This window comes from Pseudophryne corroboree, chromosome 2 (assembly GCF_028390025.1).
Source record: "Pseudophryne corroboree isolate aPseCor3 chromosome 2, aPseCor3.hap2, whole genome shotgun sequence".
Taxonomy (NCBI): domain Eukaryota; kingdom Metazoa; phylum Chordata; class Amphibia; order Anura; family Myobatrachidae; genus Pseudophryne; species Pseudophryne corroboree.
In genome coordinates, this window is record NC_086445.1 from 799,244,221 (window position 1) to 799,271,641 (window position 27,421).

At 42.9% G+C, this 27,421-nt stretch overlaps 1 protein-coding gene across 13 annotated transcripts in view; it reads right to left on the reverse strand.

The window, feature by feature from the left end:
* Positions 1 to 27,421, reverse strand: part of CASK (calcium/calmodulin dependent serine protein kinase) — an 887,710-nt gene that overhangs the window by 38,933 nt on the left and 821,356 nt on the right. For 8 of the 13 annotated variants that reach the window (XM_063955613.1, XM_063955619.1, XM_063955615.1 and 5 more), the window contains 3 exons: positions 4,567 to 4,647; positions 4,403 to 4,483; positions 3,269 to 3,471 (listed from right to left, as the gene is read on the reverse strand). In XM_063955613.1, the coding sequence (XP_063811683.1) occupies positions 3,269 to 3,471; positions 4,403 to 4,483; positions 4,567 to 4,647 (365 nt within the window). The remainder of the gene's footprint in view (positions 1 to 3,268; positions 3,472 to 4,402; positions 4,484 to 4,566; positions 4,648 to 27,421) is intronic. The other 5 variants (XM_063955614.1, XM_063955617.1, XM_063955611.1 and 2 more) reach the window with 1 other exon arrangement.

Sequence of the window (27,421 nt, forward strand, 5' to 3'; positions counted from 1 at the left end):
AGAGAAAATAGCATTGTGGTTGCATTCACTAACTCGCACATGCACAAATGGGTCACATTTAACACAATTTATTGGCCACATAACAAAAAAAAATGCCATACATTTAAAAGAAATATAAACAGCTTATCTGGTGAGTAATAGATAAGTAGTCCAGTCCGTAACACTAACCAAATTTTGTCCGTATGGCAATATAAGCCAGACTTCATCAGGAGTGAAAAGCCCCATTACTACGATGCTCTATTTAAACTTAATGTAATCACTTAATAAGGGGTGTGTTTACCTTCTGAAATGCTCAATTACTGCTATTCCCGGTAAAGAAATGAGATATGAAGCTCTTCTTCCTGTTTATATGAAGGTCGCGGTTCCAGTGGACATGATTACGTCTTACCGCGGGTCACATGGTGACGTCTCCCGTTAGCGGGATGACATCAGTACGCAAGTCAATCTGACCTGTTCGTGCAGTGAATGCAACCAAAATGCCTTTTATTTTCTTCTATATATTGTCTTACTGGGGACCGAGAGTATATGAACTACACCGACACAATTCTCATATTTTGGGCACTATACACTACCACAATGGATTTGAAATGAAACAAACAAGATGTGCTTTAACTGCAGACTTTCCGCTTTAAATTTGAGGGTATTTACATCCAAATCAAGTGAATGGTGTAGGAATTACAACGGTTTCTGTATGTGCCGCCCACTTTTTAAGGCACCAAAAGTAATGGGACAAACTAAACAATCCTAAATCAAACTTTAACTTTTTAATACTTTGTTGCAAATCCTTTGCAGTCAATTACAGCCTGAAGTCTGGAACGCATAGACATCACCAGACGCTGGGTTTCATCCCTGGTGATGCTCTGCCAGGCCTCTACTGCAAATGTCTTCAGTTCCTGCTTGTTCTTGGGGCATTTTCCCTTCAGTTTTGTCTTAATCAAGTGAATTGCATGCTCAATCGGATTAAGGTCAGGTGATTGACTTGGCCATTGCATAACATTCCACTAATCTGCCTTAAATAACTCTTTGGTTGCTTTCGTGGTATGCTTCGGGTCATTGTCCATCTGCACTGTGAAGCGCCGTCCAATGAGTTCTGAAGCATTTGACTGAATATGTGCAGATAATATTGCCTGAAACACTTCAGAATTCATCGTGCTGCTTTTGTCAGCAGTCACATTATCAATAAATACAAGGGAACCAGTTCCATTGGTAGCCATACATGCCCTCGCCATGACACTATCACCACCATGCTTCACTGATGAGGTGGTATGTTTTGGATCATGAGCAGTTCCTTTCCTTCTCCTTACTCTTCTCTTCCCATCACTCTGGTACAAGTTGATCTTTGTCTCATCTGTCCATAGGATGTTGTTCCAGAACTGTAAAGGCTTTTTTAGATGTTGTTTGGCAAACTCTAATCTGGACTTCCTGTTTTTGTGGCTCACCAATGGTTTACATCTTGTGGTGAACCCTCTATAGTCACTCTTGTGAAGTCTTCTCTTGATTGTTGACTTTGACACATATACACCTACCTCCTGGAGAGTGTGCTTGATCTGGGCAACTGTTGCGAAAGGATTTTTCTTCACCAGGGAAATAATTCTTCTGTCATCCACCACAGTTGTTTTCCATGGTCTTCCGGGTCTTTTGGTGTTGCTGAGCTCTATGGTACGTTCTTTCTTTTTAAGAATGTTCCAAACAGTTGATTTGGCCACACCTAATGTTTTTGCCATCTCTCTGATGGGTTTGTTTTGATTTTCAGCCTAATGATGGCTTGCTTCAGTGATAGTGGCAGCTCTTTGGATCTCATATTTAGAGTCGACAGCAACAGATTCCAAATGCAAATGTCACACCTGGAATCTACTCCAGACCTTTTACCTGCTTAATTGATGATGAAATAACAAGGGAATTGCCCACTCCTGTCCATGAAATAGCTTTTGAGTCGATTGTACCATAACTTTTGGTCCCTTAAAAAATGGGAGGCACATATAGAAACCGTTGTAATTCCTATACCGTTCACCTGATTTGAATGTAAATACCCTCACATTAAAGCGGAAAGTCTGCAGCACATCTTGTTTGTTTCATTTCAAATCCATTGTGGTGGTGTATAGAGCCCAAAATATGAGAATTGTGTCGATGTCCCAATATTTATGGAACTGACTGTATATTGCTGAGTGAAAGAACATCCGGGCTGATTTACTTAAGTGTTGTATTCACCTTTTAACCAAAACATAAGCGACTTAAAAGTGAATATGTCCACTTTAAATGGTAGTTTTTCATTTTGATGGTGTTTGACGTTGGTGAAGGTTTCCATTTCGAATCACTACTTGTTGCACTAGAAGGCACTGTTCTCACCTTTTTCTTCAAGACATAACAGAAATTTTTTTGGGTCATTTGGAGTATAGCGGCCACCCTTCGGTCAGGGAGTGCAAAGTGACTTTACCGTGTACGACATTATCTACTACTTTGGGACTGATCATCTGTGGGTGTTTCCCGATGCAAGTTCTGCTACATCAAGCAATGTACAATTGAACGTCTTTGGAAGTTCCTATTCTCCTAAGCTGCAGGACACATACCCTGTTTGAAACATTTTGGTACTCACTCTAGAGATGCCAGTCAAAAACAATATAGTTAGGAGGGATACTAAAATTCTGAATGGCTGACCGTCACTTATCCAGTGTTTTTAATGCATCTGTAGTGCACCCACTGCAGCCAGCTGCTTCTTACGGGTGAGGTAACTGCTCCTCCATTTCAGTGTTACCACAGAAGTGTGGTATTTGTCCATGATGTCATAGCTACATTTACAGTCTGAGGAGCAGAGGATACCATCTTCCAAGTTAAAAACAAACTCTGTGTGTGTGCGTGTGTGTGGGGGGGAGCAATGCCTGCAGGTGAAGTGATTGGTTCCGAAAGTGGGGCCACCTAGATTGACACAGGGTTTGTGTCAGCATGAAGTGGTTACAGTAGAAAATATGCTTTTAGTTGTTCAATAAATTATGTTAAAAAACATAGTTAACCTATCCAGACAAACTCTCCTCTCTACTACACATGTGGCCTTTGGGGGACTTCAGGCAAATAGGACTATGTATTCCAGCACCATTAATTAACCTCCCTCCAAAACTAAACTTTTACATTTTTGGTAGCATATGAAATAGAAAAGCTAAAAACGCATAAAAACACGCATTAAAGACACTGCCTGTATTGTAAAATATCATCACTGATATTGCCTAGGCAACCCAGAGGTGGAACATGCTCATGAACTTTATATAACAATTACCTGAGGTTCTACATCAAGTATTGCAATAAGTCCCTGTTCATGGATCTTTCGTATTGTTTCCAGTTTTGTCCCATACATAGCATCCTCATGGCTGCCATATTCCAGGTATTCATTGTTAGAGATATCTTGCATCATTTGGTCATGAGATACAAAGAAGTAATTTTTCCCGTTTTCTTCATCTTTCTTAGGGGGTCTGGTTGTATCTGGAATTTATATCAAAAAGACAGTGAGATTTATGCTATATATATATATATATATATATACACACACACATACACACATATATATATATATATATACACACACACACACACACACACACATATATATATACACATATATGCATACATACATATATATACACACACACATATATACACACACACACACACACACACACACACACATATATACACAAACATACATACATATATATATACACAAACATACATATATATATACACAAACATACATATATATATATACACAAACATACATATATATATACATACACAAACATACATATATATATATATATATATATATACATACATATATATACATACATATATATATACATACATACATATATATATATACATACATATATACACATACATATACACACATATACACACTACCATCAGGAACTGTCCTTCACGGCACTCATCAGGACTCTGCATGGCAGTGGTATCATTCATCTACCATTTCATGAAAGTTAAGAATTAACATCAGACTCAAGCTGGCCACATGAGCTCCTGCACAGGACCCAAGCAACATACTAAATCTCCATCTCCAAACACTGTGAAGAGAGAAACTACCTGTGGCAAGCCAGAGTCTATAGTGGGCAACCTCTAAGACGGATTTTAAAATATTCTATAATGAGTTTACAAAATAGTCCAGCAGTCACTTGTAGAATATGACGCATCATTTATGTTTAGTATAGAATTAAGCGATCTGCAGTGCTTTGATGGTTTTCAGTATCTGATATTAGTTATATAGCTTTGATCTGAATGAAATCTGCTTATTTGTAAGCATGACAATGCAGGTGACATTTTAATACGGTAGTGACGTCTTATTTCAACACTGATATTTCTAGTCACTGCAGTATAAACGTAAACCATCTTAACTTACGTGGGATAGGGTAAGCAAATCTGTCAGGATGTTTCGTTATTAGTGTATTCTTTATGTGTCTTCTGCCAACACCATGTGCACCTATTAAAAAAATGTAATAAAAAATTATATATACATATATGTTTAGAAATTGAAACCAAAAGATATAGTCTGTAAAACATTACCTAACAGGACTAATGTTTTCCTTTTGAAAGCTGGTAGTTTCACTACTTCTTCATATGTGACGAGATCTAATTGATCAAAGACTAAGGAGAAAAAAAATATTTTTTTTTTAGCATTAATCTGTCCATAGTAAGATCAATTCTTTTTCTCATCAACTATTTCACACGTTCTTCATCCAAATTAATAATTCTCTTCATCCCCTCCAACTGAGATTATTTTTATTCCTAATTACCTGTTTAGCAATTTCGGCATTAATCAAGCAGCCTATAGGTACCAGTCATCTTCATGCATGGAAAGGACAGAAACGGTCTGTAAACTCGCAGTTTCCTTACAGCTCTTCTAATACTCACTGTAATTTGCTATATTTCACACAGTGTTGTAGCACTAAACTCACAATAACGTGTTCAAATCTAGCATGACAGCATAGTACAGAGGAAAGGCAGCTGCACAGAAATGTGAGTCTACATACATGTTAAATGGTTTCCATGCAGGACGAGAGCAAAGTCTGTGTGCACCATGTGATCGACTTTCAGACATACAGGAAGGTACATATATGTACATAGATAAATACAAATAATTATCATTATGTGGGAGTCATACAGGGATGGATGATGAGAGAATACTTCATTTGGCTGGAGAACCACTTTCAGAGAGAACTTCACACCCAGTTATTATTCTTATAGCTGCCATGGCCAGTCTTAATTGAATTAAACACTGCACCAGCTAAACTGCTTCCATTGATGCAAGACTGCATACTCCTGTATCTCCATCTTTACACAAGAATGGACAGTTGTTAGCTGTGAACAAGGAGCAGCAAGAAGGGTAAGTAGCTCATTACATAAGGGCTTTATCTAGAAGCTGCCAAAAGGAAAATAGTTTGGGACTGGAGTTCCTCTTTAACCCTTCACAATTTCTGTGGTACAGTAAATTGTACCAAACAGTCATGTCAGAAGGTCATTGCTCATTGTGATGACATCTAAATGATCTTCAAGCAACTAAGCAAGCAGAATCATCTTATTTTATTCATGCATTATAAATAAAACCATGCTATTTAGAGATTTGTTGTTTATTTTAGAACAGTGATTTTTATTTTTATTTTTAAATATGAAGACTTACAGATTTCTGCATTTAATGGTGATAACCAATAAATTGTGAAAATTTTGTTTTATTTTACAAAAGATAATAGGCAAACTTGCAATAAAAACATATTAATATATGCATACAAGAGCACTGTTCTATAATAAAACAATAAGGTGATTAACAACTACAGAAGAGAAGTGATCAGGGTACACCCCTATCACTTTATAATACATTTCTTCAGCTTCCTAATATGCACAACAGAACAGATTATCTAAAATTGTTTGATATTTTGTTTCACTGAGGCTTCTAAAAAACCAAAGCATACACCCACTGATTAAGCTGATGGCAAAGTGCACTGGTATCTATTATAACAAGACATGAACAGGAAACCTTGGCTGTACAATGGTCCTGCAGGTCAGTGAGCACAAAAATGAACCTTATCCCCAAACATCGGCAATGTGCCTACTATACAAATGAGGAAATAGTTTGGGCAAAGATTTGATTATATGCACACCAACCAATGATGACTTTGTATGGAGGGAAAAATATGGCTCATAACTCTTTAGTTGCCTTCAGAGCTTTCCCTGGCATTGACAAGGGCATACATTGACTAAATTTTGTTATATGCAAAAAGTAAAAAAAGACAGGCTAAAACACATTTTGACTGTTATCCTGTTAGGTGTGATCCATTTTTGCCTGATAAAAATAGTTTGATAGCATGATTTTGTATATATTGTCATTATCATGCTATCCAACTACAGTATATGCAGTTTTTATCGACTGAAAAAGGAGATCTGGGATAAGCTCCCGATCCCATGTGTTCTCGACTCTGACGGCCGCTTTTCACAGATTATGATTCGGGTGCCTGAGGTACCTGAAGTATAATCCCTGATATATTGCGTGTAATGGGGCCAACTAAATAGCCCCGGTCAAATCCATTAGCTGCGGTAAATTATTGCAAGTAATTGGATACCGCTCTTTGTGTTGACACACCTCCCTAAAAGTTCCAAGCTCTTACAGAATATTAGATCTGCCTTGTGGACAATCCAGGCCTACTAATGACTGTAACCCCCCCAAAAAATGTCACAGACAGAGGCAACTGTTGTGTGGAATGGTGGGGACAAAGGGGTATACTAGTGGAATCGTGCCACCTGCTAGTATAAGCTTAGCATTTGCTCTATTTTAGAAAGCCCCCACATTTTTTTTCTTCCTATAATACAACATTCCATGTCTCAAGCACAATTTTCCCTGGACATTACCAAAAATTATAGATCTTAAAATCAAACATTTTTCACATTTTTGTTTAGTTATTCATCATAAATTTTAAATTCTATCATGCAGGTAAACCACAAAAATACATTACTATGCATGAGTGCTTTAAAATAAGTGTGGCAAAGAAAAAACACAACGAACTAAAGAACTTGTGAGTTTGTATAGCTAGACCAGGCCTGGCCAACCTGTGGCTCTCCAGATGTTGTGAAACTACACACCCCAGCATGCCCTGCCACAGTTTTAGCATTACCTAATAGCAAAACTGTGGCAAAGCATGATGGGACTTGTAGTTTTACAACAGCTGGAGAGCCACAGGTTGGCCAGGCCTGAGCTAGACGATGATATGTGAATTGTGCTGTATTAACTACAATAAGGCAGCTTGTCATAGAACTGTACAACTAATCTGAGCTTTGGTGTGATCTTGAAATTTGAGACAAAATGCACAAATGGAAAATAACCATTTAAACAAAATTAAAAAGGAGCATATTCGATATATTGACTTAATTGGCTTCAAACAACAAAGTGCAGTATAAGATAACTTTAAACATAATGGAAGTACTCAGAAACAAACTACTGAACGTGACATACTGCAAGAACAAACAGATTTCATCTAACGAGAGGGGGGCAGTACAAGGCAGAGGAAATGTAATGTTTCACATGATGACAGAAAATACATTAGGAGATCGGCATTCAGACTGTGGATGTTACATTTGTGACGTTACAAAAGGAAAAATAACCTTTCGTAGCTTCATCTATATTTGCAAACTGATTGCCTTTTGTAGGACCATGGCTCATTTGTAATGCTGAAAGACTGAGTCAGACAGAATACACATGACAAGAGATATACTCCACAATATACATGTGTGCAGTGAATTTTTTTTCTGATATTAATTAGGAGTAGTCTTTAGTATTGCAAACTAGTCATAATCAAAGACCTGTAACATCTGCATTACTTAGTTCCATAAGATATCAAGTGAAATGTAATGCTTTCTTGTTCTGATGCAGATAATTTTATAGCTTAAGAATTCCTTGCTGTTTTAAGGAGACACATTTTTTTTTTTAAAATACATGTACATAATGGAATGTTACAGAGATCGTGGGATAGTGGGTCAAGAAGATGCAGACAGCTTTGCAACTAAAATACAAGCAATCGCCACCTGTGACATTTCCATGTCTCCAACATTGCACAGCCCAATATCGGTAATCTGAGATATACATCCATGCCTGGACAGAGGGAAAACTTTCAAAATCCCTCTGCAAAAAAATAAATAAAATAAATAAATTAACTATTAATAAAAAAAAAAAAAAGAAGCTATTGGAAACTAAATGTTTGCTGAGAAATATCTTTGTATTCTAAAAGCAGAGCTGTAAATAGGATTTTAAATACCTAATGGTAAATCCTTTTCTCATAGTCCATAAGGGATATTGGGGACAGAATTAGTACAATGGGTATAGACGGTCCAAAGGAGCCAGTGCACTTTAAATTTCTTCAACTGGGTGTGCTGTCTCCTCCCATCTATGCCCCCTCCTACAGGTCAGTTATAGGTAAAACAGTGCCCAAATGAGAATTACATACTGGGCGCCCAATATACCTTATGGACTACGAGAAAAGGATTTACCGGTAGGTATTTAAAATCCTATTTCTCTAGCATCCATAAGGGATATTGGGGACAGAATTAGTACGATGGGGATGTCCCAAAGCTTTCAGAACGTGCGGGAACGTGCGAAGACTGATGCAGCACTGCCTGCCGAAACTGGGTATCGTCCTTGGCCAGGGTATCAAATTTGTAGAATTTCACAAAAGTGTTCTTCCCAGACCAGGTAGCAGCTCAGTATAGTTGTAAGGCCGAGACTCCACGGCAGCCGCCCAGGAAGAGCCCACTGATCTTGTAGAGTGGGCCTTCAAAGACTTAGGAACAGGTAAGGCTGCCGACACATAGGCCTGTTGGATAGAAAGCGTAATCCAACTTTGAAGCAGGACAACTCTGCTTCGAAGCAGGCCAACTATTTTTCTGCGCATCATAGAGTACGAACAAGGAATCTGATTCCTTGTTTGTGCACTCGGGTAAGGAAGACTGTTTTCCGGACCCAAGCTGTGCGTTTGACATAGATCTTCAAAGTGCACACCACATCTAGACTCCGGAGGAGCTGAAGCGTCAGAACAAGACGGAACCACAATAGGTTGATTCAGATGGAATGCGGAGACAACCTTCGGCAGGAACTGCTGTAGAGTCCGGAGCTCCGCTCTGTCCTCGTAAAAGACCAAGTAGGGACTTTTACATGATAAAACCCCCAATTCTGAAACGCGTCTAGCAAAAGCCAGGGACAACATCACCACTGAGGTACTTGTCTTCTACTGCCATCAGAGGCTCAAACCAGGAGGACTGTAGAAATTGCAACACTACAACCAAAGCCCAGGGTGCCGTAAGCGGCACAAACGGAGGTTGTATGTGTAGCACCCCTTGTAAGAAGGTCTGTACTTCCGGCAACAAAGCCAATTTCTTGAAGGTCTGAACTTCCTGCAACATAGCCAATTTCTTCTGAAAGACCATTGAAAGAGCAGAAATTTGGACCTAAACAGAACCCAGACATAAGCCCTTATCCACACCAGCCTGCAGGAAACATAGGAAATGTCCCAAGTAAAACTCCGCAGGCAGATATGCGCGTTACTCGCACCAAGAACCATATCTCCTCCAGATATGATGATGTTTTGACGTGACAGGTTTTCTGGCTTGTACCATAGTGGCAATGACCTTTTTGGAACACCCTTTGAGAGCTAGGCTATTCCGCTCAACTTCCATGCCGTCAAACAAAGCCGCCGTAAGTCCGGGTAGACGAAAGGATCTTCTTCCGCAAGGACCATTCTCAGCGGCAGAGGCCAAGGGTCTTCTATGGACATGTCCAGAAGAGTTGCGTACCATGCCCTTCGGGGACAATCCGCCGCAATCAGGATTGCTTGGATTCTGTGATGTCTGATCCGCTTGAGCACCCTTGGGATCAACGGGGTCAGAGGGAATAGGTAGACCAGCCGGTAAGGCCAAGGTGACTTCAGTGCATCCACTGCACTTGCCTGAGGGTTTCTGGTTTGCGAGCAGTAGCAACAAAGCTTCTTGTTGAGGCGAGACGCCATCATGTCGATCTGCGGGTATCCCCATCTGTCAACAAACTGTTGAAATACCGGAGGATGTAATCCCCACTCCCCCGGGTGGAGGTCGTGGCGACTCAGGAAGTCCGCTTCCCAGTTGTCCACTCCTGAAATGAACATTTTTGTCCAACCTTGTCGAATTATGTATGCCACCGCCATGGCGTTGTCCGACTGAACCTGGATCGCCTGATCCCTGAGCAGAGAGGAGGCCTGAAGCAGGGAACTGTATATCACCCATAGTTCCAGAATGTTGATCAGGAGTAGGGCCTTTTGGGCAGACCACCTGCCCTGTTAACTGCGACCCCTGGGTGACAACTCCCCATCCTCATAGACTCGCATCCGTCGTGAGGAGGGTCCAATCCTGAATCCCAAAACGTTGACCTTCCAGCAGGTTAGAAGACTGCAACTACCACAGGAGCAAAATCCTGGCCTGGGGTGACAGCTGAATCATTCGGTGCATCTGGAGATGTGAACCAGATCACTTGTGCAGGATGTCCAATTGGAAAGGTCTGGCATGGAACCTGCTGAACTGTATAGCCTCGTACGAGGACACCATTTTTCCCCAAAAACTGTATGCAAAGATGAATGGAAACTCGAGCAGGACGGAGAACCATGCGAACCATCTCTTGAAGTGTTCTCACCTTGTCTCCTGGGAAAAACACTCTTTGAGCTACAGTATCCCGTATCATAACCTGAAACAGGAGCCGTTGAGACGGTTCCAGTTGAGACTTCTGTAGATTGAGGATCCACCCGTGGTGAGACACAAGTTTTATAGTGCAATCTATATGAAGCAATAGAAGCTCCCTGGAATTTGCTTTTATGAGATCATACAGGTAAGGGACAATGTTGACCCCCTGGACTCTGAGCTGGAACATCATTTCCGCCATCACCTTTGTGAACACCCTCGGAGCTGTAGACAGGCCGAAAGGCAACGCCTGAAACTGGTAGTGATCGTTCAGTAGGGCGAATCGTAGATAGGCCTGATGAGGCCAAATTGGGATATCCAGGGACACGAGGAATTCCTGTTGTTCCAGGGCCGCGATCACCGCTCTCAAAGATTCCATCTTGAATTTGAAAACCTTCAGGTAAGGATTCAAGGACTTCAGATTCAAAATGGGTCTCACAGACCCATCTGGTTTTGCCACTAAAAACAGACTGGAGTAGTAACCTTGTCCTTGTTGTAGCAAGGGTACGGGAACAATGACCTGGGACTGGACCAACTTGTCGATGGCCAGTAGTGGCGTAACATGCATATTTTCCAAAGCTTGCAAGCCCGATTTGAAAAATCATTGGGGAGGAGCACCGTCGAACTCCAGCTTGTAACCCTGAGAGATAAGGTCCCTGACCCAGGCATCTTGGCAGGAACCGTCCCAGATGTGGCTGTAGTGATGTAATCAAGCTCCCACTGTGAGATCCCCTCAGGGTGGGTGGGCATAGTCATGCTCAAGTCTTAGCGGAAGCTGAACTGGTGCTCTGGTCCTGAGAGCCGGCAACGGCTGGTTTCTTAGGCTTACCTCTGGAGCCTCTAGCTGCATTGGAGGCACCCCGGGCCCTAGATCGAAATCTGGAGGACCGAAAGGACCGGATAGACGTTCCGGGTAGGTACGTCTAGCAGGTGGAGCCCCTGAAGGGAGAAACGTGGATTTCCCAGCAGTAGCTTTGGAGATCCATGCGTCCAATTCACCTCCGAAGAGCCATTCACCTGTGAAGGGAAGAGATTCCACATTACATTTGGAGTCAATGTTTGCAATCCACTGACGCAACCATATGGTTCTGCGTGCACACATATAGCAGTGGTCCTAGCATTAATATTGCCAATCTCTTTAAGGGAGTCACAGAGGACTCTTGCAGTGTCCTGAATGTGTTTTAGGTAAGATACAGTAGTAACCAAGGTCATATCCCCTGAAAGGCCCTCCTGAATCTGAGTAGCCCATGTATGAATGGCATGCATCATCCAGCAATGACCGGCCTTTCTACACCTGCAGCAGTGTTGATAGATTTTAGAGTGGTCTCTATTTTTCTATCCCCCAGGTCCTTTACCGTAAGAGAGTCCGGAGCAGGAAGCACTGCCTTTTTAGAGAGGCGAGAGACTGAGACGTCTACTGCTGGAGATTCTTCCCAGTATTTCCTGACTTCAGGGGCAAATGGGAAGGTATTTAGAAACCTTTTGGACACCTGATATTTTTTATCTGGATTTTTCCAGGCTAATTTAAATAAATCATCCAATTATTTAGAATCAGGGAAGGTCACAGACAGTTTGTCTTGTGGGAGGAAAAATTACTGCTGATTAGTAGCATCCTCCAGGGGGAGCTTTAACACATCCCGTATAGCCAATATAAGGAGTTCAATACCCTGTGTAGGGTTGGAGTTCCCGCTTTTGGGGTTCACATCATCCTGTACATCATTATCAGTATCTGATAGAAGTGCAGGTAAAGCACGTTTTTGTGCACTTGTAGTGGACAGGGGGGATGTTTAGCAGCTAGATTTGCCACTGCTTGTTGGAGTTCCTTAGTTTTATTGGCATTTGCAGTGAGTTGAGATGACATATCAGACATCATAGTTTTGATAGCGCCCAGCCAGGAGGGCTATGGACTCTCCCCGACATTGTTATCAGCTTTTTGTGATGACTGACTACATTGCTAACATGATATTGAGTCAGATGAGCTAGGGGAAAATCTTGCATTACACACAATGCATACTTCTGTTTTACCATTGTGAAAAGAAAAACAGGTACAGATGAAGCCACGCTTATCTTGGCATCTCTGCTGCGCCTAGGCACACCATGGTTTATTAGCATAAGACCTTCATCTATTGTTTTCAGCTGCAATACAATACAGAGAGAACAATACATCAAGGGATTAAGTCATTACAGCAGGGGATTAAGTCGGACTGCCCTGGCTCAATTAATCCTATTAAAGGCCAAGATAAAGGTGGCTCCATCTGTACAATACACATACAACACAGCCTGAAACACAATACAAGCCTGTCCTATTGCATGTGAGAGGAGACACAGGAGAGAGGACACCAGTGCTGCACAGCCCCAGTGAGGCTGTCAACGTTTTGTACAATGAAAAATCCCTGAGGGATGATATTTGTGAACAAAATAGCGGCTCTCCCCCTCTACACCCTGTACCAGTGATCCAGCATGTGACTGTTATGGAGGAGCTGTGTGTGGCTGCTGCTGCTTATGCAGAGGAAGGCGCAAAAATGCAGCTGAGCCCGCTCTGCTGTAGCTCCACCCCCGCTATGGTGTCGGAGCTACTGTGTATTTTTTATACTGGCCAGGTCTCCTAAATGTTAGTAACCTCACATAAATGCTTGATACCAAGTAATAAGCCAGTCTCATGCAGGAGTCAAAGCCGGTCCCGCCCAGGAGGGACCCGTACACCTCACCCGCATTTTTGTCGCACAGTGAACCAGGGGACACCCCTAGTGGGGTCCCCGGTGTGTACTCACCACCGATGATTACCTTCAGGCAGTGCTAGGGGTGTGCGGCATGCTGCGACATCCAAGGCGCCATGCCCCGCTGAACAAACAGCCCCTCAGGATGGTGGTCCTGCAGCAGGAAAGTGGCTCTGCACCTCAAGAGGCCTGTGACCCCCCCCAATTCCCCTGGTGCAGGTATGCTGTTGCCAAACAGCATATCGAAAGAAATAAAAGTTTAAAAGAAATTGAAGAAAAACTCTGGAGCTTGCAGAGTGTGCATCCTCTCCTGAGAGCACTTTTTTCTAAACTGACCTGTAGGAGGCGGCATAGAGGGGAGGAGCCAGCACACCCAGTTGAAGAAAATAAGAATTTACTCACCGGTAATTCTATTTCTCGTAGTCCGTAGTGGATGCTGGGTACTCTGTAAGGACCATGGGGAATAGACGGGCTCCGCAGGAGACTGGGCACTCTTTAAAGAAAGATTAGGTACTATCTGGTGTGCACTGGCTCCTCCCTCTATGCCCCTCCTCCAGACCTCAGTTAGGGAAACTGTGCCCGGAAGAGCTGACACTACAAGGAAAGGATTTGGAATCCAGGGTAAGACTCATACCAGCCACACCAATCACACCGTACAACTCGTGATAACTATACCCAGTTAACAGTATGAATAACAACTGAGCCTCACTGAACAGATGGCTCATAACAATAACCCTTTAGTTAAGCAATAACTATATACAAGTATTGCAGACAATCCGCACTTGGGACGGGCTCCCAGCATCCACTACGGACTACGAGAAATAGAATTACCGGTGAGTAAATTCTTATTTTCTCTGACGTCCTAGTGGATGCTGGGTACTCCGTAAGGACCATGGGGATTATACCAAAGCTCCCAAACGGGCGGGAGAGTGCGGATGACTCTGCAGCACCGAATGAGCAAACTCAAGGTCCTCCTCAGCCAGGGTATCAAACTTGTAGAATTTTGCAAACGTGTTTGATCCCGACCAGGTAGCAGCTCGGCAAAGTTGTAAAGCCGAGACCCCTCGGGCAGCCGCCCAAGAGGAGCCCACCTTCCTCGTGGAATGGGCTTTTACTGATTTAGGATGCGGCAGTCCAGCCGCAGAATGTGCAAGTTGAATCATGCAACAGATCCAGCGAGCAATAGTCTGCTTAGAAGCAGGAGCACCTAGCTTATTGGGTGCATGCAGGATAAACAGCGAGTCAGTCTTTCTGACTCTAGCCGTCCTGGAAACATAGATTTTCAGGGCCCGGACTACGTCCAGCAACTTGGAAGCCTCCAAGTCCCGAGTAGCCGCAGGCACTACAATAGGTTGGTTCAAATGAAACGCTGATACCACCTTAGGGAGAAATTGGGGACGAGTCCTCAATTCTGCCCTGTCCATATGGAAGATCAGATAGGGGCTTTTACATGACAAAGCCGCCAATTCTGACACCCGCCTAGCCGAAGCCAAGGCCAAAAGCATGACCACTTTCCACGTGAGATATTTCAACTCCACGGTCTGAAGTGGCTCAAACCAATGTGATTTTAGGAAATCCAACACTACGTTGAGATCCCAAGGTGCCACTGGGGGCACAAAAGGGGGCTGAATATGCAGCACTCCCTTAACAAACGTCTGAACTTCAGGCAGTAAAGCCAGTTTTTTTTTAAAGAAAATAGACAGGGCCGAAATCTGGACTTTAATGGATCCCAATTTTAGGCCCATAGTCACTCCTGACTGTAGGAAGTGCAGAAATCGACCCAGCTGAATTTCTTCTGTTGGGGCCTTCATAGCCTCACACCAAGCAACATATTTTCGCCATATGCGGTGATAATGTTTTGCTGTCACATCCTTCCTAGCTTTTATCAGCGTAGGAATGACTTCAACCGGAATGCCCTTTTCCATCAGGATCCGGCGTTCAACCGCCATGCCGTCAAACGCAGCCGCGGAAAGTCTTGGAACAGACAGGGCCCCCTGCTGTAGAAGGTCCTGTCTGAGAGGCAGAGGCCAAGGGTCCTCTGAGATCATTTCTTGTAGTTCCGGGTACCAAGTCCTTCTTGGCCAATCCGGAACGATGAGTATAGTTCTTACTCCTCTCTTTCTTATTATCCTCAGTACCTTTGGTATGAGAGGAAGAGGAGGGAACACATAAACCGACTGGTACACCCACGGTGTCACTAGAGCGTCCACAGCTATCGCCTGAGGGTCCCTTGACCTGGCGCAATATCTTTTTAGCTTTTTGTAGAGGCGGGACGCCATCATGTCCACCTGTGGCCTTTCCCAACGATTTACAATCAGCTGGAAGACTTCTGGTTGAAGTCCCCACTCTCCCGGATGGAGGTCGTGCCTGCTGAGGAAGTCTGCTTCCCAGTTGTCCACTCCCGGAATGAACACTGCTGACAGTGCTATCACGTGATTTTCCGCCCATCGGAGAATCCTTGTGGCTTCTGCCATCGCCATCCTGCTTCTTGTGCCGCCCTGTCGGTTTACATGGGCGACCGCCGTGATGTTGTCTGACTGAATCAGCACCGGCTGGTTTTGAAGCAGGGGTCTTGTTATGTGTAGGGAAGCTTCCTGACTCGACCATTGTCCTTGGAAGTTTCTTCCCTGAATGACTGCCCCCCAACCTCGGAGGCTTGCATCCGTGGTCACCAGGACCCAGTCCTGTATGCCGAATCTGCGGCCCTCTAGAAGATGAGCACTCTGCAGCCACCACAGCAGAGACACCCTGGCCCTGGGGGCAAGGTGATCAGCCGATGCATCTGAAGATGCGATCCGGACCATTTGTCTAACAGATCCCACTGAAAAATCCGTGCATGGAATCTGCCGAATGGAATTGCCTCGTAAGAAGCTACCATCTTTCCCAGGACTCGCGTGCAGTGATGCACCAACACATGTTTTGGTTTTAGGAGGTCTCTGACCAGAGATGACAACTTCTTGGCCTTCTCCTCCGGGAGAAACACCTTCTTCTGTTCTGTGTCCAGAATCATACCCAGGAACAGCAGACGCGTCGTAGGAATCAGCTGCGACTTCGGGATATTCAGAATCCAGCCGTGCTGTTGTAGCACTTCCTGAGATAGTGCTACTCCGACCAACAACTGCTCCCTGGACCTCGCCTTTATAAGGAGATCGTCCAAGTACGGGATAATTATAACTCCCTTCTTTCGAAGGAGTATCATCATTTCGGCCATTATTTTGGTAAATACCCTCGGTGCCGTGGACAGACCAAACGGCAACGTCTGGAATTGGTAATGGCAGTCCTGTACCACAAAACGGAGGCACACCTGGTGAGGTGGGTAAATGGGGACATGTAGGTAAGCATCCTTGATGTCCAGTGATACCATGTAATCCCCCTCTTCCAGGCTTGCAATAACCGCCCTGAGCGATTCCATTTTGAACTTGAACTTCCTTATATAAGTGTTCAAGGATTTCAAATTTAGAATGGGTCTCACCGAACCGTCTGGTTTCGGTACCACAAACATTGTGGAATACTAACCCCGTCCCTGTTGGAGGGGAACTTTTATTATCACCTGCTGGAGGTACAGCTTGTGAATTGCCGCCAGCACTACCTCCCTGTCCTGGGGAGTAGCTGGCAAGGCTGATTTGAGGTAACGGCGAGGGGGAGACGTCTCGAATTCCAGCCTGTATCCCTGAGATACCACTTGTAGAACCCAGAGATCCACCTGTAAGTGAACCCACCGGTCGCTGAAGTTCCGGAGACGGGCCCCCACCGCACCTGGCTCCACCAGTGGAGCCCCAGCGTCATGCGGTGGACTTAGTGGAAGCAGGGGAGGATTTTTGTTCTTGGGAACTGGCTGTATGGTGCAGCTTTTTCCCTCTACCCCTGCCTCTGGGCAGAAAGGACGCGCCTTTAACCCGCTTGCCTTTCTGGGGCCGAAAGGACTGTACCTGATAATACGGTGCTTTCTTAGGCTGTGAGGGAACCTGAGGTAAAAATTAGTGATGAGCGGATTCGGTTTTACTCGGTTCTCAAAACGGCATCTTATTGGCTCACAGATGTCACGTGTTTTGGATAGCCAATAAGATGCCGTTTTGAGAACCGAGTAAAACCGAATCCGCTCATCACTAGTAAAAATGTCGACTTCCCAGCTGTTGCTGTGGAAACGAGGTCCGAGAGACCATCCCCAAACAAGTCCTCACCCTTGTAAGGCAAAACCTCCATGTGCCTTTTAGAATCCGCATCACCTGTCCACTGCCAAGTCCATAATACTCTCCTGGCAGAAATGGACATTGCATTGATTCTAGATGCCAGCCGGCAAATATCCCTCTGAGCATCTCTCATATATAAGACGACGTCTTTAATATGCTCTATGGTTAGCAAAATCGTATCCCTGTCGAGGGTATCAATATTTTCTGACAGGGTATCGGACCAAGCTGCTGCAGCACTACACATCCAAGCTGAAGCAATTGCAGGTCTCAGTATAGTACCTGAGTGTGTATATACAGACTTCAGGATAGCCTCCTGCTTTCTATCCGCAGGCTCCTTTAAGGCGGCCGTATCCTGAGACGGCAGTGCCACCTTCTTTGACAAGCGTGTGAGCGCCTTATCCACCCTCGGGAATGTCTCCCAACGTAACCTGTCCTCTGGCGGGAAAGGTTACGCCATCAGTAACTTTTTAGAAATCACTAGTTTCTTATCGGGGGAAGCCCACGCTTCTTCACACACTTCATTCAACTCATCTGATGGGGGAAAAACCACCGGTTGCTTTTTCTCCCCAAACATAATACCCTTTTTAGCGGTACCTGGGTTAATGTCAGAAATGTGCAACACATTTTTTATTGCCGTAATCATGCAACGGATGGCCCTAGTGGAATGTACATTTGTCTCGTCCTCGTCGACACTGGAGTCAGACTCCGTGTCGACATCTGTGTCTGCCATCTGAGGTAGCGGGCGTTTTTGAGCCCCTGATGGCCTTTGAGACGCCTGGGCAGGCACTGGCTGAGAAGCCGGCTGTCCCACAGCTGTTATGTCATCGAACCTTTTATGCAAGGAGTTGACACTGTCGTGTAAAACCTTCCACATATCCATCCACTCTGGTGTCGACCCCGCAGGGGGTGACATCACACTTATCGGCACCTGCTCCGCCTCCACATCAAACATGTCGACACAGCCGTACCGACACACCGCACATACACAGGGAATGCTCTGACTGAGGACAGGACCCCGCAAAGTCCTTTGGGGAGACAGAGAGAGAGTATGCCAGCACACACCACAGCGCTATGTAATTAGGGATTTACACTAACACAAAGTGATTTTTCCCTATAGCTGCTTTACATATACAGTTTGCGCCTAAATTTAGTGCCCCCCTCTCTTTTTTACCCTTTGAGCCTGGAAACTGCAGGGGAGAGCCTGGGGAGCTGTCTTCCAGCGGAGCTGTGAAGAGGAAATGGCGCCAGTGTGCTGAGGGAGATAGCCCCGCCCCCTTCTCGGCGGACTTCTCCCGCTCTTATATTTCTACTATGTTCGCCAATGTAAGGTACTCTAATTGCAGCCCAGGGCGCCCCCCCTCAGCGCCCTGCACCCATCAGTGACCGGAGTATGTGGTGTGCATAGGGAGCAATGGCGCACAGCTGCAGTGCTGTGCGCTACCTTAATGAAGACCGGAGTCTTCAGCCGCCGATTTCCAGGATGTTCTTCTTGCTTCTGGCTCTGCAAGGGGGACGGCGGCGCGGCTCTGGGACCAGACGACCGAGGCTGGGCCTGTGTTCGATCCCTCTGGAGCTAATGGTGTCCAGTAGCCTAGAAGCCCAAGCTAGCTGCAAGCAGGTAGGTTCGCTTCTCTCCCCTAAGTCCCTCGTAGCAGTGAGTCTGTTGCCAGCAGATCTCACTGAAAATAAAAAAACTTAACAAATACTTTCTTTACTAGGAGCTCAGGAGAGCCCCTAGTGTGCAACCAGCTCGAGCCGGGCACAGATTCTAACTGAGGTCTGGAGGAGGGGCATAGAGGGAGGAGCCAGTGCACACCAGATATAGTACCTAATCTTTCTTTAAAGAGTGCCCAGTCTCCTGCGGAGCCCGTCTATTCCCCATGGTCCTTACGGAGTACCCAGCATCCACTAGGACGTCAGAGAAATTTAAAGTGCACTGGCTCCTTTATACCTGGCTATACCCATAGTACTAATTCTGTCCCCAATATCCTTTATAGATGCTAGAGAAATATTGTAAATAAATATACCCGTACACAGTTTTACCCATTATTGTGCATGGTACCAGCTGCTTGGTAGCATTAATGCATACCTCCCAGCTGTCCCGAATCATTCGGGACAGTCCACCTATTCGGACACTGGGGGTAATTCAGACCTGACTGCAGAAGCAAATTTGTTAGCTAATGGGCAAAACCATGTGCACTGCAGATGGGGCAGATATAACATTTGCAGAAAGTTAGATTTGGGTGGGTTATATTGTTTCTGTGCAGGGTAAATACTGGTTGCTTAATTTTTACACTGCAATTTAGATTTCAGTTTGAACACACCCCTCCCAAATCTAACTCTCTCTGCACATGTTATATCTGTATCCCCTGCAGTGCACATGGTTTTGCCCCTTAGCTAACAAATTTGCTGCTGCAATCAGATCTAAATAAGGCCCACTGTCCCTCCCACGGGCAGCAGTGTTCTGCGGGCGGGGGTTAGTTGGGGAGGCTTTGATCACCCACTGCTGTGCTTAGCAAGTGATCGCGTGGCATGTATTCACTACTGGGAGGTGAGCAGGGGGCTTCCCAGCTGCTCCGCGAGCGCTGGACCCCCCCCCCCCCAAATGCCGCACCATGGGTTAGTGCCACGAGGCCATGCCCACTCCACCCAAGCCACGCCCCTTTGTTGGGTCGCACGAGCCTACGCCGCGCAAGTGTTCCGACCCCTGAAGATAGAAAGTTGTGAGGTATGTTAATGCTATATATACAAAACAAAGACTTTTGCGATCAGCGCTAACAATAATATACAGCAAATCTGTGTATATGTAGCAATACACAATATTTAAGCCCCTGTATAGTGGTTTCCCTCTGTATCTGGAAAACATTTCTAACTATAGAAACGGAGGCTGCAAATCAATAAGTTTAAAAGGAATATTCAAATGCAACATAAACAAGTAGTACCAATGGTGAATTTAACACAGCCATCCAACTAGATTTCTAAGAGCTAAAACTAAATCTATAAGCAGTAAAACAAATTTAATTGCATTGTGTCACACAGCACCAAAAGGTCCCATCCATTCCAATACTTTTAAATGCACAAAGTATTTTTTTCTTTCACTTTTCACTAGTTTTGCAGCAGTCTTGAATGTCTAACACAGCCTGAAACACAATACAAGCCTGCCATAACATTTTGCAGATTTCCATTAAAATGATCTTTCAGATGCTCACCCTTTTCTGTACTTCCATAATTTCAGTGAATTTGCATTGCCTGATGACTTCTGGCGAGGTCTGGCAAGCAGATTTGTAGGTTGTATTTAGTAAATCAGCAAATCAACCTTTAAGTCACAAAATAAATCAGTGAGGGGTACCACTATTTCTGCAAACGTCCCTCAAGTACACACCTTTCATAAGTGGGAATCTACTAAAGGTTAAATCTAGCTATTTTTTTTAATCAATCAATCAATCAATCAATCAATTAAAATCACCTAAAAGATCTCCAAACAGATTTCACCCCAAAAAACCAAACCAAACCCCATTGCATCAACAACGATATTTAAAAATGTTTGGATTCTTTGGGGGGAATTAAAATGTTTGAAAAGTCGGTTGGGTGTCTGTTTTTTCCTGTCTATTAGATAGGAAAAAACAGACACCCAACTGACTTTTCAAACAATTGAATATCCCCCTTTGAATAGCTGTTTATTTCAGCGGGTGTTTTCTGAAGTGCACAAAATGCAGTCACAATTCCAGATGCTTACAGTAATATTAAAAGTATAACGCCACTATATGCACACTGCGACCTAAACATTTATGCTATCGCACAGCCCCAGAGCTGCCAATTGAACTTACAACTACCTAGTACTAATGACTCAGAATAGGTGGCAACTCTGTCTACAACACATTTTTACTTCAGTGAGAATACCCCATTGCCAGCCAGTAATGCCCATCAATGAAATGCAGAGAAATAAAAGAAATGCGGTAGGAGTCATAATTGCTTGTAAGTACTTTCAATTTTGCGTGCAGCCAGCATTACATAAAGTTTTCTAATAATTGATAAATGCATTTCAGACTGAGAATCAGGCCTATATGGAGCACTCAAACTCAGGCTCAGCTGAAATGAATGGGAAATGCTCTAGTAAAAACAAACAAAAAAGAAAACCATACACAACTCATCATTTTCCACAAACCAACAACTAGTCGAGTGGCACACAGCCTAGGCTATTTACTCAATAACATGAATGCCCCTGTTATGGTGAAATCCAGTCACATGATTGGGGGCACCTCCATACCCTGTGCAATAACACTGCTCGCACACCCCTGGTTACGGCCCTGTGCTTGTCAGGTGGTGGCTGATGGTCACCATCTCTGCAATGCCTTTGCAGCAACATGCAGACACAGTGGGCCTAATTCAGACCTGATCGCAGCAGCAAATTTGTTCTCTAATGGGCAAAACCATGTGCACTGCAGGGAGGGGGGGCAGATATAACGTGCAGAGAGAGTTAGATTTGGGTGGGTTATATTGTTTCTGTGCAGGGTAAATACTGGCTGCTTTATTTTTACACTGCAATTTAGATTTCAGTTTGAACACACCACACCCAAATCTAACTCTCTCTGCACATGTTATATCTGCCCCTCCCCTGCAGTGTACATGGTTTTGCCCATTAGAGAACATATTTGCTGCTTTGATCAGGTCTGAATTAGGCCCAGAGAGCGGAGATGCCCTCAATTAGAGCATGATTCCAAATAGCCACACACATTCAAAGGGGTAATTTTTGTTGTGTTACCAAGGAGAAGAGGGCCAATGAAGCAATGTCAGGGTATTTAAAGAGAAATGAACAAACACTACTGAATTATTCAATACATTTCTTGAAAAAGTCAACACAACATGATACCATAACCCTTCTCTAATTTTCTATATTTATTACTCTGAGACAATGTACACTCATTACACTTCTACTAAAGTAATTCCTATCATTAAGTATAAACAAACTTCTATACAACAACTGCTTATACTGCGCTAAGAAGCATAGGTAGTCAAGAACTATAATACTTTAACTATAGTTGCACTATGTATTGTGAAAATGCTTTAAAACAATTGTACAATTAGGTTGCAATGGGTGCAAAGTGCTGGAGAAATGGATAGGACTCGTTGGCCAGCTCTTGGTCCTGATAAAGTACTTTTGCAATCAATGCCCCAGACTGTTTAAACTACCTTCGAAGTAACGAAATTCTGGATGTTAAACTCATGTACTCTTTGGATGCTGGTTGTAGTCAGAGATGAGGTCTCTGCTTTATTAAACCAATGTTGCTGTCATGGTTGTCTGAACTATGTACCCTCCCCTACTTTGCTTCCTAACATGCAAACCATTCCTCTATTCTGTGTAATGTGTTTATTTATACTACTGATCATTTCACTACTCTGGCATAAAAAGTCCCTCTGTCGGGTTATTATATGTTGCTAGCCTAGTTAAATAGCTTTCCCTTTCATTTCTCTTTTTACAGTTGTTCTTGGGATATTTTGATCCCCAACCCCCCATATATCTATTTATGTTTCCAGTTCCTATCTTAAGTATTATACATTTACTTCTCCTGTTTAACTATTAATCAAATGCAGTTGCTTCTCCCTCTTTATGGTTTTTACTAATTTCCAGGGCTTAAATCAAATGTTTTTTTTTAATTTTGCTGTGACTTCTTAAAAAAAACACCCCTATTACACTTAAGGTGCATACACACTGAGCGCTTTTTCCCCCTGCCCAGCAATGTCAGCGGGGGTGAACGGCTTTCCATAGCAGGACGCTATGTAAAGCCGCTCACCCCGCCGTTCATCTGCTGGTGATACCAGTAGATGAACGGCGGCCACCAGCGATGAAGCGGGAGCGCGCATTAGCGCTCATCGCTTGAGCATACACACTGGACGGCTCTGAGCTGAAAGCAGCTCAACACACCAAAAGTGACCTGCTTTCAGCTCAAAATCGCCTAGTGTGTATGGGCCTTAAAAGTGTTTTTTTAATTTAAAATGTTTAATACCAGTGGTATGCCCAGTGCTAATGCTTAACTCAAGAGGTTCCCAAACGCGGTCATCAAGGCACCCCAACGGTCCAGGTTTTAGGTATATCCATGGCTCAGCACAGATGGTTACATCAAATAGACTGGGGTGCTAATTAAGTCACCTGTGGCCAAGCATGGATAAACCAAAAACCTGGACTGTTGGGGTGCCTTGAGGACCACGTTTGGGAACTTCTGGCTTAACTCCTCCTTTGTGTGTGTGTATGTGTGTGTGTGTGAGTTTCTCTGAAAAGTGCTGTTGCATTATCCATTTTGTATTACTATTCAGACTTATAATACTAATGCTTACTAATGTTCTTACTTTCAATTTCATCTATTTCTAAGTGTACTTTGTATGAATTAATATTATTAGTCTATCTACATATATTGAGATGTAATTGGAATAAGTTATAAAATATTGGTTTTATCAAAAGATTTAAAATAAATCAAAGCTCAATAACATTATTAATGTTAGAAAGCATTAAAACATGGTTGATCAAGGTTTCTAATAGATTCAATTTTTTTCATTAAATTATGAAAAAGTTTTTTTTTAACAGATGTTTTTAACTTTTTTTTTCAACCCTGCTTTTTTCACTTTCTCTCTCCTATATCCTCCTTTTATGTTAATTTCTTACTACTTCTCACAATAACTTGTTTTCTTCTTAGTTCCATTGGCTGTTTATTTACAATTTCCAGTCTATCCCCCTCAAATAGCTTAAGGTTTGCTTCCATTGCTGTAAAGTGGAGCCAAAGTTCCAACTGGGTATAAACTGCTAACATATATTGTAAAATATATCGTTCGGACGCTATAAAAACAATATATCGTACGAATCGTATAGTGTGTGCCTGTGATTGCACGTTCTCATCTAATGTACTGCATGTCAAATGGGACATTGTAATTAATGACATCATACAGTTACATGCATGCTGTAATGATACATCATGTCATTGTACACTGGACTGCGCAGTTTACTGTGCGCGCATTGTATAGCTACATCGTGGTGCCCCCTTGGCTGGAACACACATCGCAAAGTGTGTACCCAGCTCTAGGCACAAGCAAGGCAGGCTGTTCTCATTGACTGTTAGCTGATCCTAGTAAATCTACTGTACTTTCTTTAAAAGGCACAGCCTTTTTATATTAACATTAAATCTGTAAATAAACAAAATATCCAAATTGCGCTAACACTTGATTTCTATGTTCAATTTGGCGGTCTGTTAATTAGATCTATCTATCTATCTATCTTTACTCCTACTTTATTTTTGGAAACCATTAATAACCAGGAGATGTCTATATTCATTGACTAGTAAACATGGGGACCCCATTCTGTAGGACATTATAAACATTTGTAAATGTTATACTTTGTGACCGTTATTAGTTGCTCTGCAGTACAAGGTAACTTCTAATTGAGGTTCTAGTCTTCTGATTAATCAGAGATGTTTCCCCAGTATTTCAGAGACATCTGAACTTTGTATGTACACACTTCTATAGGATTAGTTCTTTTAAAGAAAATGGCACATATTGCTGCAAATTTTTTTTCTCTTTACGTTATACCCTTTTAGATACTGCAATAACAAATAAATAATTCAAGAGTAATGGGCCCTACACACTGAAAGATTTAAGTGAACGATATGAACGTTCTCGTTCATTAATGAACGAGAACTCGTTCATATTGTTCAGTGTGTAGGCACCAACGAGGAACGACGCCCGGCCCCGCGCTCGCTCATCTTTGGTGCCCCGTCCTTATGCATGCAGGCCAATACGGACAATCTTGTTACTGGAAGATATGTAAAAAATATATTTGTTTCCCTTTGTATTTGTGAAAATCATTTATGTTAAAGAAATTTGCCTACTCTTTACAATACTAGTCTGATTGCAGGGATCACCATTCTGTATAGTTGCCATCAATCGTCTTCTTATATAATATGTACTGCAGGGACAACCCTCTAGCTGTAGGATAGCCTGAGGAAATCACCTAGTGACAAGGGATACGTGTTACCATTGTGTGCATCATGAGGCCAAGGAAGGACTGAAGATAATGACAGCATAGGCAAGAGGTAGCGGACAGCCTGCTTAGGCTCCGTCAGCGATACCCAAATTGGGTGTCATGGCACCCTGGGGTGCTACAGGCATATGCAGGAGTGCTACAGGTTGATCGTCCACTACCATTTCAAAATATTTTAAGGCCAATGTGAAATCCAGTGTTGGGGGCTGCCTATTATAAAGTAGGAGGACAAACAGAAGTACAATCCTGTTCACCGCCACATGGTCTAAGGGTGCAGTGGTTCAAGAAAGTTTAGGGACCACTGCTCTGTCATGTTTAGCAAATCCATTTTCTTGTGCTAGACAAAATGAAGTATAGAACCTTTTTAAACTATAGTCTTAAAAAATAAATAAAAAAATGCTAGTTTGAGGCTACATCTACACATTATAAAGCCAATAATGCCCGTTTCTTAGTGCATGCTTCAAGTACTTTTTCGTGCACTACAATTTTTATTACTTCTAACAGTGTTTACTGAATACAAATTAACTAAATGCTATACCATTGTTCAGCTAATAGAGCATGAAACACAGAAGTTGTTGCACTGTAAAATGTCTACAATGTTATTATACAATAAATATCTTTGACAAGGCCTTTTTCTATTAGAAATGCAATACATAGTACTGTTTTAACACCCAGAAAAAACAGATCGGTTGATTACAGATTTTTATTAGTAAAAGTTATTTTAAGTAAATTACTAATTTACTGAAAGGATTGTTTTAATAATATAGCTTTGAAATCAACATGATTTGCACAAATCTGTACAAGAGCTCATTTTCACTAAAAAGATACAATCTTCAAATTTATGGACATTTTTGCACAGCGATGATCGCTGACATCGCTGGGCTGAAAATCGCTTAGTGCATACACACTGAGTGCTTTTCCCCCCTGCCCAGCGATGTCAGCGGGGGTGAGCAGCTTTCCATAACAGGAAGCTATGGAAAGTCGTTCACCCCGCTGTTCATCTACTGGTAATACCAGCAGATGAACGTCGGCCGCCGGCGATGAAGCGGGAGCGCGAATCAGCGCTCATCGCCAGGGCATACACATTGGGCGGTTTTGAGCTGAAAGCAGCTCAACACACCAAAAGTGAGCTGCTTTCAGTTCAAAATCGCCCAGTGTGTATGGGCCTTAAGATGTACAGGCATATAGTCATTGACTACATAGACCAGCCTTCATACATAAATGTAAGACATTAGTACCCAAATATCACAGAGAAGAGATAAATAAAAACACATACTTTTTCCAATTAATAAGACTACAAAGTTCAGTTATGTTTAATTTTACACATCATTCCAATATGTGATATTTGACTAATACTTCCCAAAGAGATACTTTACACTTAAAAGGAACAGATAACCACTAAGGCCATGACCTCAATCACCTTGGAAAGCGTCTGCCCTTTTACTTTATTCCAGCAGGATTCTCTCACCACTGGCAGGTAGCCGAATGAAAACCCTTGGCAGATCATATATTATGTCTGACTCCTTCTGAGCACAAGCTCATTATAGACTACACAAGTATGCAATCTGTTTGAATGATCAATTCACAGTGGATAAAAGGTACATGTGTGCAGATGAGCGGATCTGTGATGCTCAAAAAATAAAAGCTATTTATTAATAGCATAAGGAAATCTAATTTATCAAATATCATGCTTTGTAGATACACTTACTCAGAGTGTCTAAATTATTAAACCGAATCATGGG